Below are 13,641 nucleotides of genomic sequence, written 5' to 3'. Positions count from 1 at the left end.
GAGAAAAGGGTTTAAACAACATTACCGTTCTTCAACTTATTTCCATAATTAGTTGACTCAGTCACTCACATCTACCTTCCCTATATATTCCCCTCTACAATTCTTTGTTACAACAACCCAACCCCATTATTCATACCCCATTATTCATTCTTGGTACTTCCACAATCTTCCCTTCTCCGTCACCACTTCTTCTAATCATTCATTGGCAGATACAGCCATGAATGCTCTTGCTGCCACCAGCCGTAACTTCCGCAACGCTGCGCGGATTCTCGGGTTGGACTCTAAGGTTGAACGGAGTCTTTTGATCCCTTTTAGAGAGATCAAGGTTTGTGCTCTTTTGCTTTTACTTCATGATGGTGTATTTCATTTGCTTGTTTTTTCATTCCTTTTATGTACATCATCACGTGCGCTTGGTTTTTATGATCAGGTGGAGTGTACCCTTCCCAAAGATGATGGAAGTCTCGTCACTTACGTTGGATTTAGAGTCCAACATGATAATGCACGTGGACCCATGAAGGGAGGAATCAGATATCATCCTGAGGTCTCAGATTTTCATTGCTTTTGTTTCTGTTTCATGATGCACAGTAATTTTTCTCTTCTGTCTTTTTTTTTTTGGGTTTGAATTCATCCATATTATATAGTTATGGTTCTCTATGGATGTTAGATTCCGATTTGAGTTTTTTTTTTTTTAAATATTGAGATATTGAAGGACAGTGAATGTATTTTATTTCGTATACATATGCTGTCCTCTTGCCCTTCAGATTAATTTCGAGTTTAAAATATGCTTTTCAATCAACAAATTGTATCTCTGGATTCAAGACACAGTATTTAACATTTGTGTTATATGCTATTTCTATATTGGTGTTACAATGTTATTTGGTTGTAATATCTTTGCTTTATCATGTCTTCAATAATCCCTTTTTGGTTTTTCTTATTGTGACATTGTTTCCTTTGATAGATGTAGCAAATTGAACATATTCGAACTACTTTTTCCTGGAAGCTGGATGATTAGTTTTCCTTGAAGCAATTTTGTTCCAAGCTTAATTTATAAACATATGTTAAATAGGTAGAAAAAATGAATGAGAGAACAATTTCCCCAAATTCCTACCAATAGTACCATCAATTCTGTCATTGAATTAATGTTCAGAACAAAGTAGTTGTACTGGCCTTCTGCATTTAAACATGAGTGCGTATAATTTCTTACTTTAGATTCGACTTTTTTTGACAGGTTGATCCTGATGAAGTTAATGCTCTGGCTCAACTAATGACCTGGAAGACAGCCGTGGCGGACATACCATATGGCGGAGCAAAGGGTGGGATAGGATGTAACCCAAAAGAGTTAAGTAATAGTGAGCTGGAACGTCTAACTCGTGTCTTTACTCAGAAGATCCATGATCTCATAGGAACCCATGCTGACATACCAGCACCGGATATGGGCACAAATGCTCAGGTCTTATATTCTGCCTCTTTTTTTTTTTTCTTCTCATTTCTTGATTTATTATCACTTTCAATATAATTACTTATCTAACTCGCCTGTTTCTTGAATATATGTGCAGACTATGGCTTGGATTTTGGATGAGTACTCGAAATTTCATGGTCATTCTCCAGCTGTTGTCACTGGAAAGCCCATTGTAAGTATTTAAGGACTGAGATTTCTGAGTCCTGGTCTGTTAGTCGTTGAGTTGGATGTGATCCCTCTCCTGCCTTATCTCATGCCTTTATTTTGAATTTAGGATCTTGGTGGATCATTGGGTAGAGAGGCTGCAACTGGGCGTGGTGTTGTTTTTGCAACAGAAGCTTTACTTGCTGAACACGGGAATGCAATAAGGGATATGACTTTTGCAATTCAGGTAGAGTTACCTTACATTTGAGTTTCAGTTTATACGTGAGTTAAAATGAGTTGTTTGAGGAAACTTAACTTATTTTATTGAAAATTTTATCTTATTAATTTTGCAGGGATTTGGTAATGTGGGTTCTTGGGCAGGAAGGCTCATTCATGAGAGAGGTGGTAAGATCATCGCAGTCAGTGACATAACTGGTGCAGTTAAGAACGCAAATGGAATAGATATTCCTGAATTGCTCAGGCATAAAGAAAGTACCGGTAGTTTGAAGGATTTTCACGGTGGAGATCCCATGGATCCTAGTGAGCTTCTTGTCCATGAATGTGATGTTCTCATCCCTTGTGCTTTAGGTGGAGTTCTGAACAGGTTAGGCCCCTTTTGCCAAGAAATTTGTTCGTTTTTTTCGATCTCTGTTTGTTACTTTCTGCATGTTTTGTTATCAGATCATTGTACTTTTGACAGCTTCAATTATTCTAAAATTTGCTATAAAGTCAAACTGCCACTTTATATTGGCAAAGGTTGAATCTTATTGTTGCTGCTATATATTTACTATTATGCAGATTTTAAATGACTAACCTAATTTATGTTACTTTTGAGAAAATTTCATGATTGAAGTGTCTTTCCACTTCAGCAAATTAGTTAGTTTAACATATTGCCGGTTGCACATGACATGAGCTTTCTTTGTTTATTATAATAAAAGATTTCTTAGCTTTTCTAATCTAATTTATTCCAACTGAGTTGCCTTAATCTCTATGTTTTTCCATTAAAGGGAAAATGCTGCTGATGTAAAGGCCAAGTTCATAATAGAGGCAGCAAACCATCCTACTGATCCAGAAGCAGATGAGGTAACATTGCAGTACTGGTTTCTTCTTTTTTCTGTGAGAAATGTTTTGGAGGGTTTAGTGCAGTACTGGTTTCTTCTTTTTTCTGTGAGAAATGTTTTGGAGGGTTTAGTAATGAGATTTTGATATTGCAGATACTATCCAAGAGAGGAGTTGTAATACTTCCTGACATCTATGCAAATTCTGGAGGTGTAACAGTTAGCTATTTTGAGTGGGTTCAGGTAATAAAATTAAAGCTCTTTCAACCTTTTGATGTTTGCAAGATAGTATTACAATAAATAATGTGTCAGATGAAATCCTCAACTCTGATTGCTAAATATCTCTGTTTTTCATCTGATGCAAAAGTTGTTTTAGTTTTGGTCTCTACACTGTTCACATTGTCTTTGGACATTCAATCACTTGTGTTATCGACAGAGACAGAGCTAAATTTGATAAGCAGTTCTTGTAAACTAAAACATAGATGGCTGGGAGCCCAAGATTCATGTCAGAAGATGAACTGATTCATTATTATAATTTATTTTTTATTTTTTGAGAAGGCTAACATGGTTAGGATTTTGTGCAATCTTGCAGAATATTCAAGGTTTCATGTGGGAAGAAGATAAGGTGAACAATGAGCTTCGGAGGTATATGATTAAAGCTTTTCATAACATCAAGGGCATGTGCCAGACACACAATTGCAATCTCCGAATGGGTGCCTTTACACTTGGGGTGAATCGAGTTGCACGTGCCACCCTATTGAGGGGTTGGGAGGCATAAATGTTTTTCTACAATTCTTTCTTTTCTCTTTGATCTTTTGAGCTGTCTCCAGCCATAGCATAAGAAGGCAGCTTGGAAGCCATTCTTACCTCCCGCCAAGTTTTATTTATTTGTCTTTCCAGAATTTTTGAACTTTTAACAGATGTAAGTCTATTCTTTGGGGGGATTGAATTGTTATATGAAACATTTGGCTCTTAGCAACAATATTTTTTTTAAAGATTTTATCAGTATCAGTTTTGCTATTGCTGCATATCGTTTTGTTGACGGATATTGGAACTAAAAGTCATAAATCGAAGTACTATTATGCACATCAACATTTCAAAGGATATTTGAAATGATTAATACACCGTCTTAGATTATGTCAGTGTTTGGGCTAATATGATTATTTTAATGAAGCCTTCGCAATCGGTACATTTATCAATTAGTAAAAACTCCAAATTGACGGGATTTCTCAAAATCCTGGTAATTTGCGGTGACTCTAATGTTCTTCAGTGAATCTATCCATAATTATTTGGGACAAGAGATGATTGTCTTGGTGAACTCTCAAAATGCAACGTACTTGATCTCGCCAGCTTCCCATAACTTTACTGACAAAAAACGGGAAGAGAAGATAATCTTATTTATTGTCAAGTATGGGCCTTCTCTGCTTTTTGTTCTTCCATCATAACAAAAAAGAACAATATAGAAAGAAATAGAAAAGAAGTAAACAAAGAATTCTGTTGAAACGATCATGGCTACCGTTGCCATTTCTGCTTCACTGCAAAGAGCCGGCAGCTCTAACCATGTAACTAAGAAACAACAGCCTCAAATAAGACCTGCCCGCTCTGTTGGAACAAAGCAGGTGTCAAATGTAGTTACTTTAAATGTGGAGGGCCAAAAAAGTTTAGACATAGTTGAACAACAAGAGACGTCTTCTTTACAAACGGGTAAGTCAAAGGATGTTGAAGATGAATTAAAGCATGGTTCGGAGACAGAATCTTCGGCTCCTAAATTCATGAATGAGCTTTGGAAGAATTAAATATGTTTGTTAAGGACGGCAAGATGGATTGATTGTTGCAGGTAAGTGCCTTATCATCCAACAAGATTACTTTTGCTTAAGAGAATTTCTTTGAGTAGATGCTAAACTTGTTTCTTCATAGAGAAAGACACTTCAATACTAGTAATCTAAATTGCTAAGTAATTATTATGTGCGGATCTCTTGTAGAAGCAAAAAGGAGAAGGCTTCTTGAAATGTACCCAGAATCAGCTACCAACCAAGAACAGTACTGTTTAGGAGCTCCATCATACCTTGGTGGGCATGGCTGAGGAGATCACATCCCCCAGAGGCTGAGCTACTCAATGGTCAGAATTCTACTCTGAAAGCCTCTTCGTACTTTTGTCTTAAAGTAGCAATATCATAATTTTATTAATAAAATTTATATGACAGGTCGAGCTGCTATGGTGGGATTCTTCATGGCATACATTGTAGACGCATTGACGGGGCTAGATGTAGTTGGACAAACTGGGAATTTGGTGTGCAAGGCAGGAGTGTTTTTGACAGTGGTTGGTGTCATACTCTTCAGGCAAACTGAGGATTTCAAGAAGCTCAAAAACTTGGCTGATGAAGCAACCATGTATAACAAGCAATGGCAAGACCAAAATTCCGACAGTGGAAACAAAATTTAGTTTTGATGTGATGTCAGTGTTTCTTAAGTGATATTATATTTACATGATTTTTCAACAGGTTTCTAATCTCTTTTATTCTTAATAATAATACGAGCAAAGCAAATATATAAATACTTGAAGCACAAGTTACTCAACTAAAAGAAAATCCAATCCAACGGCTAAAAACCATTGTGTAATGGGGCTGTAGTGGATGAATCTTTGTCACAATCTGAGTAAATTACATCAAGTACAAGTTACTCAACCTGATTTTAAAGTTTACCATAACCTCTAATTTTCAGATACATCACTCTTTATTCAATTTAAAAACAAGTATATTTAATATTCAAAAATTAATTTCTAAAATAATATTATAATATAGGTCATTGTATTATCGTATTTATAATATTGAAATACAGGTTCAGTATTATTTTTCAAAACTATTTTAAAAGACAGAATTCTATTGTCATTGAAAATTACGTTAATGACCTTCCCAACGAAATATTCAAATAACTTTAAGACTTTATCATCAGCTGGCACTGCTCCAAAACCAAATCAGAAAAAACACTTCCGCGAACGGAGAACTTTGTTTTTGTTGCCATTTATTACGTCTTATACTGTCTTATAAGTTAAAACAAAGTCATTATAGTCACAATTTGCAGATGCCAAATCCCTCCTCTCAATATCACTCCCATCCAGTCACCAAATCTCAATGTCATCTGTCCACAAAATCCCCGATACCGAAGCGGAGCGCCGTTTGCGTGACGCCGAGGAGCGGCTTCGCGAGGCTATAGAAGAACTTCAACGCCGAGAACGCTCGCGCGCTGATGGCTCCAAGCCTCCGTGTCATCACGCGTCTGACGAGTCTTGTGTTGCAAACGCCATCGGTAATCTCTGCCAAAGCTTTCTTCTTTCGTACGGCGTGAGAGTTGGGATTGGAATTCTACTACGCGCTTTCAAGCTCGCGCGTCGCCAGTCTTATTCTTCCATTCTCGATCTCAAAGTAAGAATTTCTCTTAATGTGCCTTTCATGAATTTGAATTTTGATTACAATTTGTGTGAAAATTTGAATTTTCTGTTTTGTTTTGGTTGATTACAGCAACTTGTGTCAGAGAAAGATTTGATTGTGCGAGAAGAAGCTTGTAGAATAGGTTTACTGTTTGGTGGGTTTACTGGATCTTATCATGCGCTTAGGTGTTTGTTGAGAAAGTTCAGAAACAAGGAGACACCGGTTAATTCGTAAGTTTTTTTCGTTCATATTATCTTTTGGTTTGATTTGGTTGTGGTTTTGTTGGGTTCATTTAAAGGGATATATGATTGGAGCAGATTTTTAGCAGGTTCAATTGCTGGTTTGTCGGTTTTAGCTTTAGATGATTCGAATAGGAGACGAACGCTTGCTCTTTATCTTTTGGCTAGAGTGGCTCAGGTACATTTGAGAGTTTATATCATATGTCACCTGTTTCAAGTTTTGGGAATTCAGGTTTTAATGTCTGCGTATTTGTTGTTATCAGTGTGCATATAATTCTGCTAAGTCTAAGAACAAGTTTCACTTGTGGGGTAGTTATTGGAGACATGGAGACTCCTTGCTCTTTGCTCTAGCCTGTGCCCAGGTAATTTCAAGTTGATATATATTTTTCAATCAATAAATTATTCTCAATAAATTAAGTTTATGATTTATTTTGCGTTATCAACTTACACTGAATGATGCTGGTGGAACATCTGATAATAGGAGGTGAGAAAGTTGTTGAGAGGCTGGTGATGTGAAACGGAAAACTTTTTGAAATTCATTGCAGTCAGTTATTTAACTGTTTCCATGCGGAATGTTTGCTTCTTACTAATTTCTTACTTAAGGATAGAATATTGTCTTAGATGCCACTACTTGTATAGTAAATAGGAAACCTGGTACTTTACAATTTTAACATGTGGTTGGAATTTTATCATGTCTTTTGCACATATGAAAATTCCGTCCTCTGATCTTTCATGTGTTTTTTTCCCCCTTTCACTGATTCAAAGGCTCTTTTTAGGTTATGTATGCCTTTGTCATGCGTCCTGAGAGCTTGCCAAAATCATATCAAGAGTTTATACAGAAGACTGGTCCAGTTGCAGCACCTGTTTACAAGGCTGTCAGGGATAGCTGTCGAGGTGGTCCATTCGATGTTGCCTCTCTTTCAGCTTATTTATCTAGTAGAAAGAAGTTCAACCCAGTGAAGTTGGAAGAGTTCCCCTCTATTATTCCTTGCTCTGTTATTCATCCAGACACAGATTCATGTCTGACTCACAATGCTAATGCAGCATCAGCTACATTCAGAAAAACATTTCCGCTTTACTTTTCCTTGACATTTGTGCCATTTGTTGTTCTGCACCTACAGAAGGTATACCTTTCGCTCATGGTTTCATGTTTTAACTTCGCTTTCTTATGCTTCCACTTTTAAGACAAATGTAAATGACAAAACCATGCACGATGAATGAAGAATTTTGTGTGGGTATTGTAACACCTATCTTGAATACACTCCAACCACAAATCTACCTCCACTACAAGACAGCCGTCTTTTCTTCTGTCCTCTGCAACTCTTCCAAAAGATTGAAACATGTGTTGAATAAGCTTGACATGGTTAAAGCTCATGATGTGTCAAAGAATGCCTCTTGTTAACAGCATTGCCTAAGAAAGGAAAATGGTTATTTCACGTGACTTTCATCATAGACATTATCAGCTTCATCCATTTTTTCATTGAGGCATGGTAAATTCCTTGGCCTGGCCCCTTGTCTGAATCAGGACTTTCCATAATTGGATAAATATGTTGGTCTTTCATACATGATAGTACAGCATTTCACTACTGAGTTATTATACCAAAGTCATAGTTGGTTGGACATGAATAGCATGTTATACTAGCAGTATGAACTTGCATTATTTCTGTACAACAAAGGCCATTTGTATAATCTGATAGATTTCTTCTTGGATTTTGATTTTGATGATTGGTATTGGTTTCTAGCTAAGTATGTTAGTCAAATTTCACTTTTGGAATTTAGTTGTTATTTTTTCTTTTGCCTCCCTAATATTATGAAGCATCTCTAGTTCATGGATGCTCCTGCTCGTACCTGTTGGCTTGCTCTTAAAGGAGCTGTTCGCTCAACAACATTCTTGTCTGCATTTGTTGGAATGTTTCAGGTAACTGTCTTGTCATTTTCTTTCTTTAAAACCAGCATGAATAGATTCTAATTATTCTTTTGGGTGATGAAGGGAGTCATATGTGTGCACAGAAAAGTCGCCTCAAAAGATCACAAGCTTGTATATTGGATAGCAGGTGCAATATCAGCCCTTTCTGTACTACTAGAGAAGAAAGCTAGACGTGGTGAACTTGCTCTATATGTTCTTCCAAGAGCAGGAGATTCATTATGGTATATTTTAGTAAACCGTCTTCTGATTCCTGATGTAAAGAATGCTGAGGTATGCTCATGTATATCCTTTACTTTGAGAGAATTCTTCATTGACTAAGAAACACCTCCCATATTTTGTTGACTTAAGATGGTTTATGTAATTAAATGGTGAAATTGAGAGTTTTCAGTTTGTTGAATCAGTGTAACTTGTTATGTTCATAAGCTGAATGTGTGCTTCCAAACTGTTGCAGGTGGCATTATTTTGTGCATGTATGGGAGGAATCATGTACTACTTAGAATATGAGCCGGATACCATGGCCCCATTCCTCAGAGGCCTGATTCGTCGCTTCCTTGCCAGTCGAATAAGCAATCCAACTCCTCCATCTAATCGGAGTGCATCATACACATATTTGCAAACTCTTGATGCCATGACGAAACCAAAGTTGCAGGACAGCCGAGAAGCTGAAACTTCTCAGTCCCAGAAATACAATCTTGAATCAATACCTGGGCTTTAAGTAAACGGTGGCTTACTACAGTGCCACTAGAACTCAGCCCCCCTTATTCTTTGTCATTCATTTTATATGTACTATGTGGCAGAGCAGCTAGGGTCTGCTAAACTTGGGAGAATCTAACCGAAGGGAATTGCTATTTTTTCACAGCTTTGTGTATTTTTTGCATTCTCAATCAATCAAGGGTTTCTTGATTCTCAACTCGGTATAGGTTATCATATAATGTGTTTTACACAGTGGAGTAGTTTCTTATTGAAATAACGATAGTTGTAAAGGTTTTGGAAAGGTTTTCCTATACTCAAAACCTTCTACATTATATCTAACTCATCAAGTAGAGCTATGATAGAGCTTGACATGTGTCTCAACTTTAATTTTGCGCAGTGTAGAGTCTTAGTTAAACCTTTGAACAGTATGACCAAGGAAATAAACAAATAACAAAACAAGTATCATCTGTCATATTATTTTACATTTTCCCTGTATGACCACTTCAATACGTTTGCGTTTAGCATTCCCAGAGAAAACAGCTTGATAAATTCAACCAGCATGGACAGAGAACTCTTTGAAGCAGCTCTAACAGGAGATGTCCAAAAATTGCACCAACTTCTGCTACGAAATCCCTTGTTTCTCCAAACCGCTGCTCTTTCTTCAGCAGCTAATCCCCTCCATGTTGCTTCTGCATACGGGCATATTCATTTTGTGAAGGAGATTATAAGGCTGAAACCAGAATACGCTAAAGAAGTGAATCAAGATGATTTTAGCTCCATGCATGTGGCATCAGCCAATGGGTATGTAGAGATTGTAAGGGAGTTGATAAAAGTTGACCCGACGCTTTGTCTTCTGCAAGGTAGAGATAAAAAGACTCCACTTCATTGCGCAGCTATCAAAGGGAGAGGTGATGTAATAAGCGAAATGCTGTCAGCTTGTCCAGACTGTGCCAAATATGTGACTGTTCAAAGAGAAACTGCTCTGCACCTTGCTGTTAAGAACAACCAATTTGAAGGGATTAGAGTTTTGTTGGACTGGATTAGAGATATGAAGAAGGAAAGCATCTTGAATATGAAAGATGAGCAGGGCAATACAGTGCTGCATTTAGCCACCTGAGAAACAACGCCAGGCAAGTACGATATAATATTCTCAGATTTAATCCTGTTTTCGATAATTCCATTTTCTGGTATGTATTTGCCTCTTGTTCTTTCAGCTTCACTCTTTCAGATCGTTATTAGGGCGCATTTGACTTCACAATTTAAGGCCATTGTCAGAACTTTGTTGGCTTGGACATCTTTCCAAAACCATTTTCTTAAAATAATGTGTTTAATTTTATAAACCATGATCAAATTGAGGTCAAACTCGACTAATCTCTATCGAGAAGATTAAGTTTTTTTTTTATTATTATTTTGAAAAGAAATTTAACTTATTTTATTAGTAGGTCAATGCTCTTAACGTAACTAAATATTGGTGTTAAGTTATTCGTCATTTACAAACTTAAAAACAGCTAATTTAGCACCAATTATAAACCTTCTTTACCTAATCCCTCAGGTACACTGTTTTAAAAACCGGATCGGAGGGCAAACCGCTCTGATGGCCGGTTCACGGTTCAACCGGTCCAACCGGTTGAACCGTGAACCGACCATCAGAGCGGTTTGCCCTCCAATCTGGTTTTTAAAACAGTGTACCTGAGGGGTTGGACCACCGGTTGAACCGATGGTTTGACATGTTTAAAATCTAACAAAAACACCCCTAATAATTACCATCAGACCCTAAAGGTTTGAAATCTAGCAAACACAACCCTGGCCAAATGCAAATCGACCATCGATTGGGAGACCAGCGGCGACACACCAGGGAGGGTAGATCGAATGATGGGGAGGGTGAATCGGCAGCTAGCAAGTAGAGGCATCGTCGGAAAATGGCAGATCGGTGGTAAAGTCACTGGTCGCGGTTGCTTGTTTTGGTGAGATGACTGGATCTTCGTGAACGACGGCAAGGGAGCTTGGGAGAAGGTAGATCGGTGGCTGAGGAAGCTTGTCGATGCCAGAGAAGGCCGATCGATGCCGGGAAATGGAAGAAAAATCTCGCGGCGAAGGTGGACGACGAAACGTCACCCGGCGGCTGGAGATGAAGCGTGACAGCGCCAAAGAAAGTCAGAACTCAGAGGTGGTTTCCGACAGTAAGGGAAGGTGGAAGGTCGCCAGAAAAGGGGAGGTCATTGCCGATTTGCATTTGTCCAAAGGGTTTGTTTGCTAGATTTGAAACCTTCAGGGACTGATGGTAATAATCAGGGGTGTGTTTGTTATATTTTAAACTTTAAATAGTTAAAAAGAGTGAACTTGCCTGGAGAAGGCCCCGGGCCCTGGTCCAACCAGTTGGACCAACCGGTCCGGTCCGGTTTTTAAAACAGAGCTCAGGTATTAATCATCCTGTGGAATAAAACTTTGCCGTTGTCCTTGTGTTTCTGCGGCATAATGTCGCCAGTTAGTTTGTGAATATCAATTGGTATCTGTTATTTGAAAGAATACGCCTCCCTGCAAGTAGCACCTGCACCTATATGACTTTAATTACAAATTAGGATTTGGTACCCTAAAAAGAATCGGTTTGCAAACTAGAACAATTCGTATACTAAAAAATGTGAAATTAAATGGTGGCTGTTACTGCTTGAATAGAAAGTTGAAAGCCAGGAATTTAAAGAAAAGTAGAAAAAAGCAATGTGCAGGTAATGGAACTGTTATTTGGCAATGGAGTAACTGGTCCACAGCTGTTGGAAGTAAACGCAACAGACCAAAGCGTTCTCACTGCACTTGATGTGCTACTGATTTTTCCCAAGCAAAGCTGGGGATAGAGAAATCAAAGAGATCCTTCGCAGTGCTAGAGCTATGAGAAAGATAGATATTATTCCTTCATCGACAAATGACAATCAAATCTTTGTAAACACTCCTGCAACAACAGAGGGACATGGACGTCCATTACAACAACGGCCAACTGATTTGGAGGACTACTTCAAGTTCAAAAAGGATAGAGACTCCCCTGGTGAAGCCCGTAATGCATTATTAATTATCGCAGTTTTGGTGGCAACTGCAACCTTCCAAGCTGGAATGAATCCTCCAGGCGGCGTTTGGCAAGACAACGGCACTAGCATCAACAACAAAAATAAAGTAGGGAGTTCTATTTTGGGATCTGTGAATGCTGTTACATACGGCATTTTTATGGCTTCCAACTCAATTGGGTTTGCATTGTCTCTTCACATGATCTACATCCTCACTCACAATTTTCCCTTGCAATTAGAGCTTCAAGTATGTATGCTTGCAATGTTTTCCACTTACAATACTGCTGTGCCCAATCTTGCACCAGAAAAATTATGGCTCTTCCTCACTGTGTTGACGGCAATCTTGCCTGAAATTATACCATTTCTAACCAAGTGGGTTAGAACATATATGAAGCGGATTGGAAAGCTTGTAGTGAATATCATCCCCACCACAAGATTTCAAATGTTGACCTAAACCCTAAAATCGTGCTATATCCTTAACACCCGTCGCACCAGGAATGAAGTCTTTTAGCAGTCCCCTCTGCATAAAATTGTAGCACCCTCGTTGTCAGTTTTTCATACTATACAATAATAATATGGTGAGATCTCTTACAAAACCAAACTAGTATCAATGTCAGTAGATACTACATGTTATAAGTTAAAAGTTCGTTGTTTAATTTATTTTGATTCTCAATTTCATATTATGAATATTACATCCAATATTGTGTTCCAACGTAATGATAGTAAACAGATAATAGAGGAATTCATAATATAGAGAATAATCAATGTTTAACACTAACTCCACCGATCCACCGTCCACCTGGACCCACACTAGGACCAACTCTTCTTCTCCAAAAACACCTATATCAACAAACACCAAATAAATTCAGAAATATAGATGTTGTTCAAAATTTATTTTAAGTGGCACTTTTAACTTGCATGATAGCACTGCTAGCCAAATAGCCTTGGAGATTATGAAGCCTCTGCAACTGTGAAGGAGCCCTTCAATATAATGACATTTATTTACGGAAATTCATTTAGCCTGAAGGCTGCCTTTGAAATTGCGGTACTAGGAACCAACAAAGTGCTCTACAACTACACCAGTATCATAAAATATGTCTCTGATCATTACAAGATTAACACCATAGGGAAGGCGTGTCAGATGAAAGACATTCAATGGAAGCATGTTGAATGGTGATACCATGCTGGAAATGAAGAAGTTGGCAGAAACTTTTTGAACTGCAATTTTACTGCCAGTTGGACTCCCACTGTTCATGCAGAAGTAGATTTTGAGTTACTGTTTTGGATTGATTCAGTGACATGTTTAGGTGTATTAGGTTTGGTTAAGTGTAATTTCACTCATGCTTGTACGTGTATTAATAGTTGTAGTAAGTTTAAATTTGAATTTTGAAATTTCATTAGTTGGAACAGTGGCATGTGCGTTGTATATTTTTACCCCTGTTTTTTTAATAAAAAACATAGCATTATTGCAGTCTCACGTTTCTCTTTCGTTCATCTGTTTTTCTCTTTCTTTTCCATGCAAAACCAACAAGTGGTATCAGAGCATATATAAATCTTAGAGAGCCTGATAATTAACCTTCATTCTCCTCACTTTCAACCCTTATTACGACACTCACTTTGTCAAAACTCCAAACATTCAG

General features: G+C 37.8%; 3 protein-coding genes across 3 annotated transcripts; all 3 read left to right on the top strand.

Annotated features, from left to right (window-relative positions):
• The first annotated feature begins 100 nt into the window (after window positions 1-100).
• LOC116117577 (glutamate dehydrogenase) lies at window positions 101-3,672 on the top strand. The gene is made up of 9 exons (XM_031403589.1): window positions 101-325; window positions 428-541; window positions 1,229-1,450; window positions 1,557-1,631; window positions 1,734-1,850; window positions 1,957-2,207; window positions 2,611-2,686; window positions 2,818-2,904; window positions 3,254-3,672. Exons 1-9 carry the CDS (start codon window positions 218-220, stop codon window positions 3,437-3,439), a joined length of 1,236 nt encoding a protein of 411 aa, XP_031259449.1. The 5' UTR covers window positions 101-217; the 3' UTR covers window positions 3,440-3,672.
• A 2,026-nt stretch (window positions 3,673-5,698) lies between these two features.
• Window positions 5,699-9,222, top strand: LOC116117573. Its single transcript, XM_031403584.1, has 8 exons — window positions 5,699-6,083; window positions 6,180-6,319; window positions 6,407-6,506; window positions 6,592-6,690; window positions 7,105-7,452; window positions 8,154-8,246; window positions 8,319-8,525; window positions 8,707-9,222. Exons 1-8 carry the CDS (start codon window positions 5,793-5,795, stop codon window positions 8,968-8,970), a joined length of 1,542 nt encoding a protein of 513 aa, XP_031259444.1. The 5' UTR covers window positions 5,699-5,792; the 3' UTR covers window positions 8,971-9,222.
• LOC116117553 (ankyrin repeat-containing protein BDA1-like) lies at window positions 9,222-13,361 on the top strand. The gene is given in 3 exon segments (XM_031403562.1): window positions 9,222-10,056; window positions 11,645-11,773; window positions 11,775-13,361. Coding segments are annotated over 3 exon segments (1,359 nt in total). The 5' UTR covers window positions 9,222-9,507; the 3' UTR covers window positions 12,456-13,361.
• Window positions 13,362-13,641: the final 280 nt, after the last annotated feature.

Source organism: Pistacia vera, unplaced genomic scaffold, assembly GCF_008641045.1.
Source record: "Pistacia vera cultivar Batoury unplaced genomic scaffold, PisVer_v2 Contig818, whole genome shotgun sequence".
Classification (NCBI taxonomy): Eukaryota; Viridiplantae; Streptophyta; class Magnoliopsida; order Sapindales; family Anacardiaceae; genus Pistacia; species Pistacia vera.
This window is presented reverse-complemented; position numbering and strand designations above follow the sequence as displayed.

Coding starts and splice junctions, on each gene's coding strand:
- LOC116117577 (XM_031403589.1), top strand. CDS start 218: ATGAATGCTCTTGCTGCCACCAGCCGTAACTTCCGCAACGCTGCGCGG. Junction 1,451..1,556: donor ATATGGGCACAAATGCTCAG/GTCTTATATTCT, acceptor ATATATGTGCAG/ACTATGGCTTGGATTTTGGA. Junction 1,851..1,956: donor ATATGACTTTTGCAATTCAG/GTAGAGTTACCT, acceptor TTAATTTTGCAG/GGATTTGGTAATGTGGGTTC.
- LOC116117573 (XM_031403584.1), top strand. CDS start 5,793: ATGTCATCTGTCCACAAAATCCCCGATACCGAAGCGGAGCGCCGTTTG. Junction 6,084..6,179: donor CTTCCATTCTCGATCTCAAA/GTAAGAATTTCT, acceptor GGTTGATTACAG/CAACTTGTGTCAGAGAAAGA. Junction 6,507..6,591: donor TTTTGGCTAGAGTGGCTCAG/GTACATTTGAGA, acceptor TGTTGTTATCAG/TGTGCATATAATTCTGCTAA.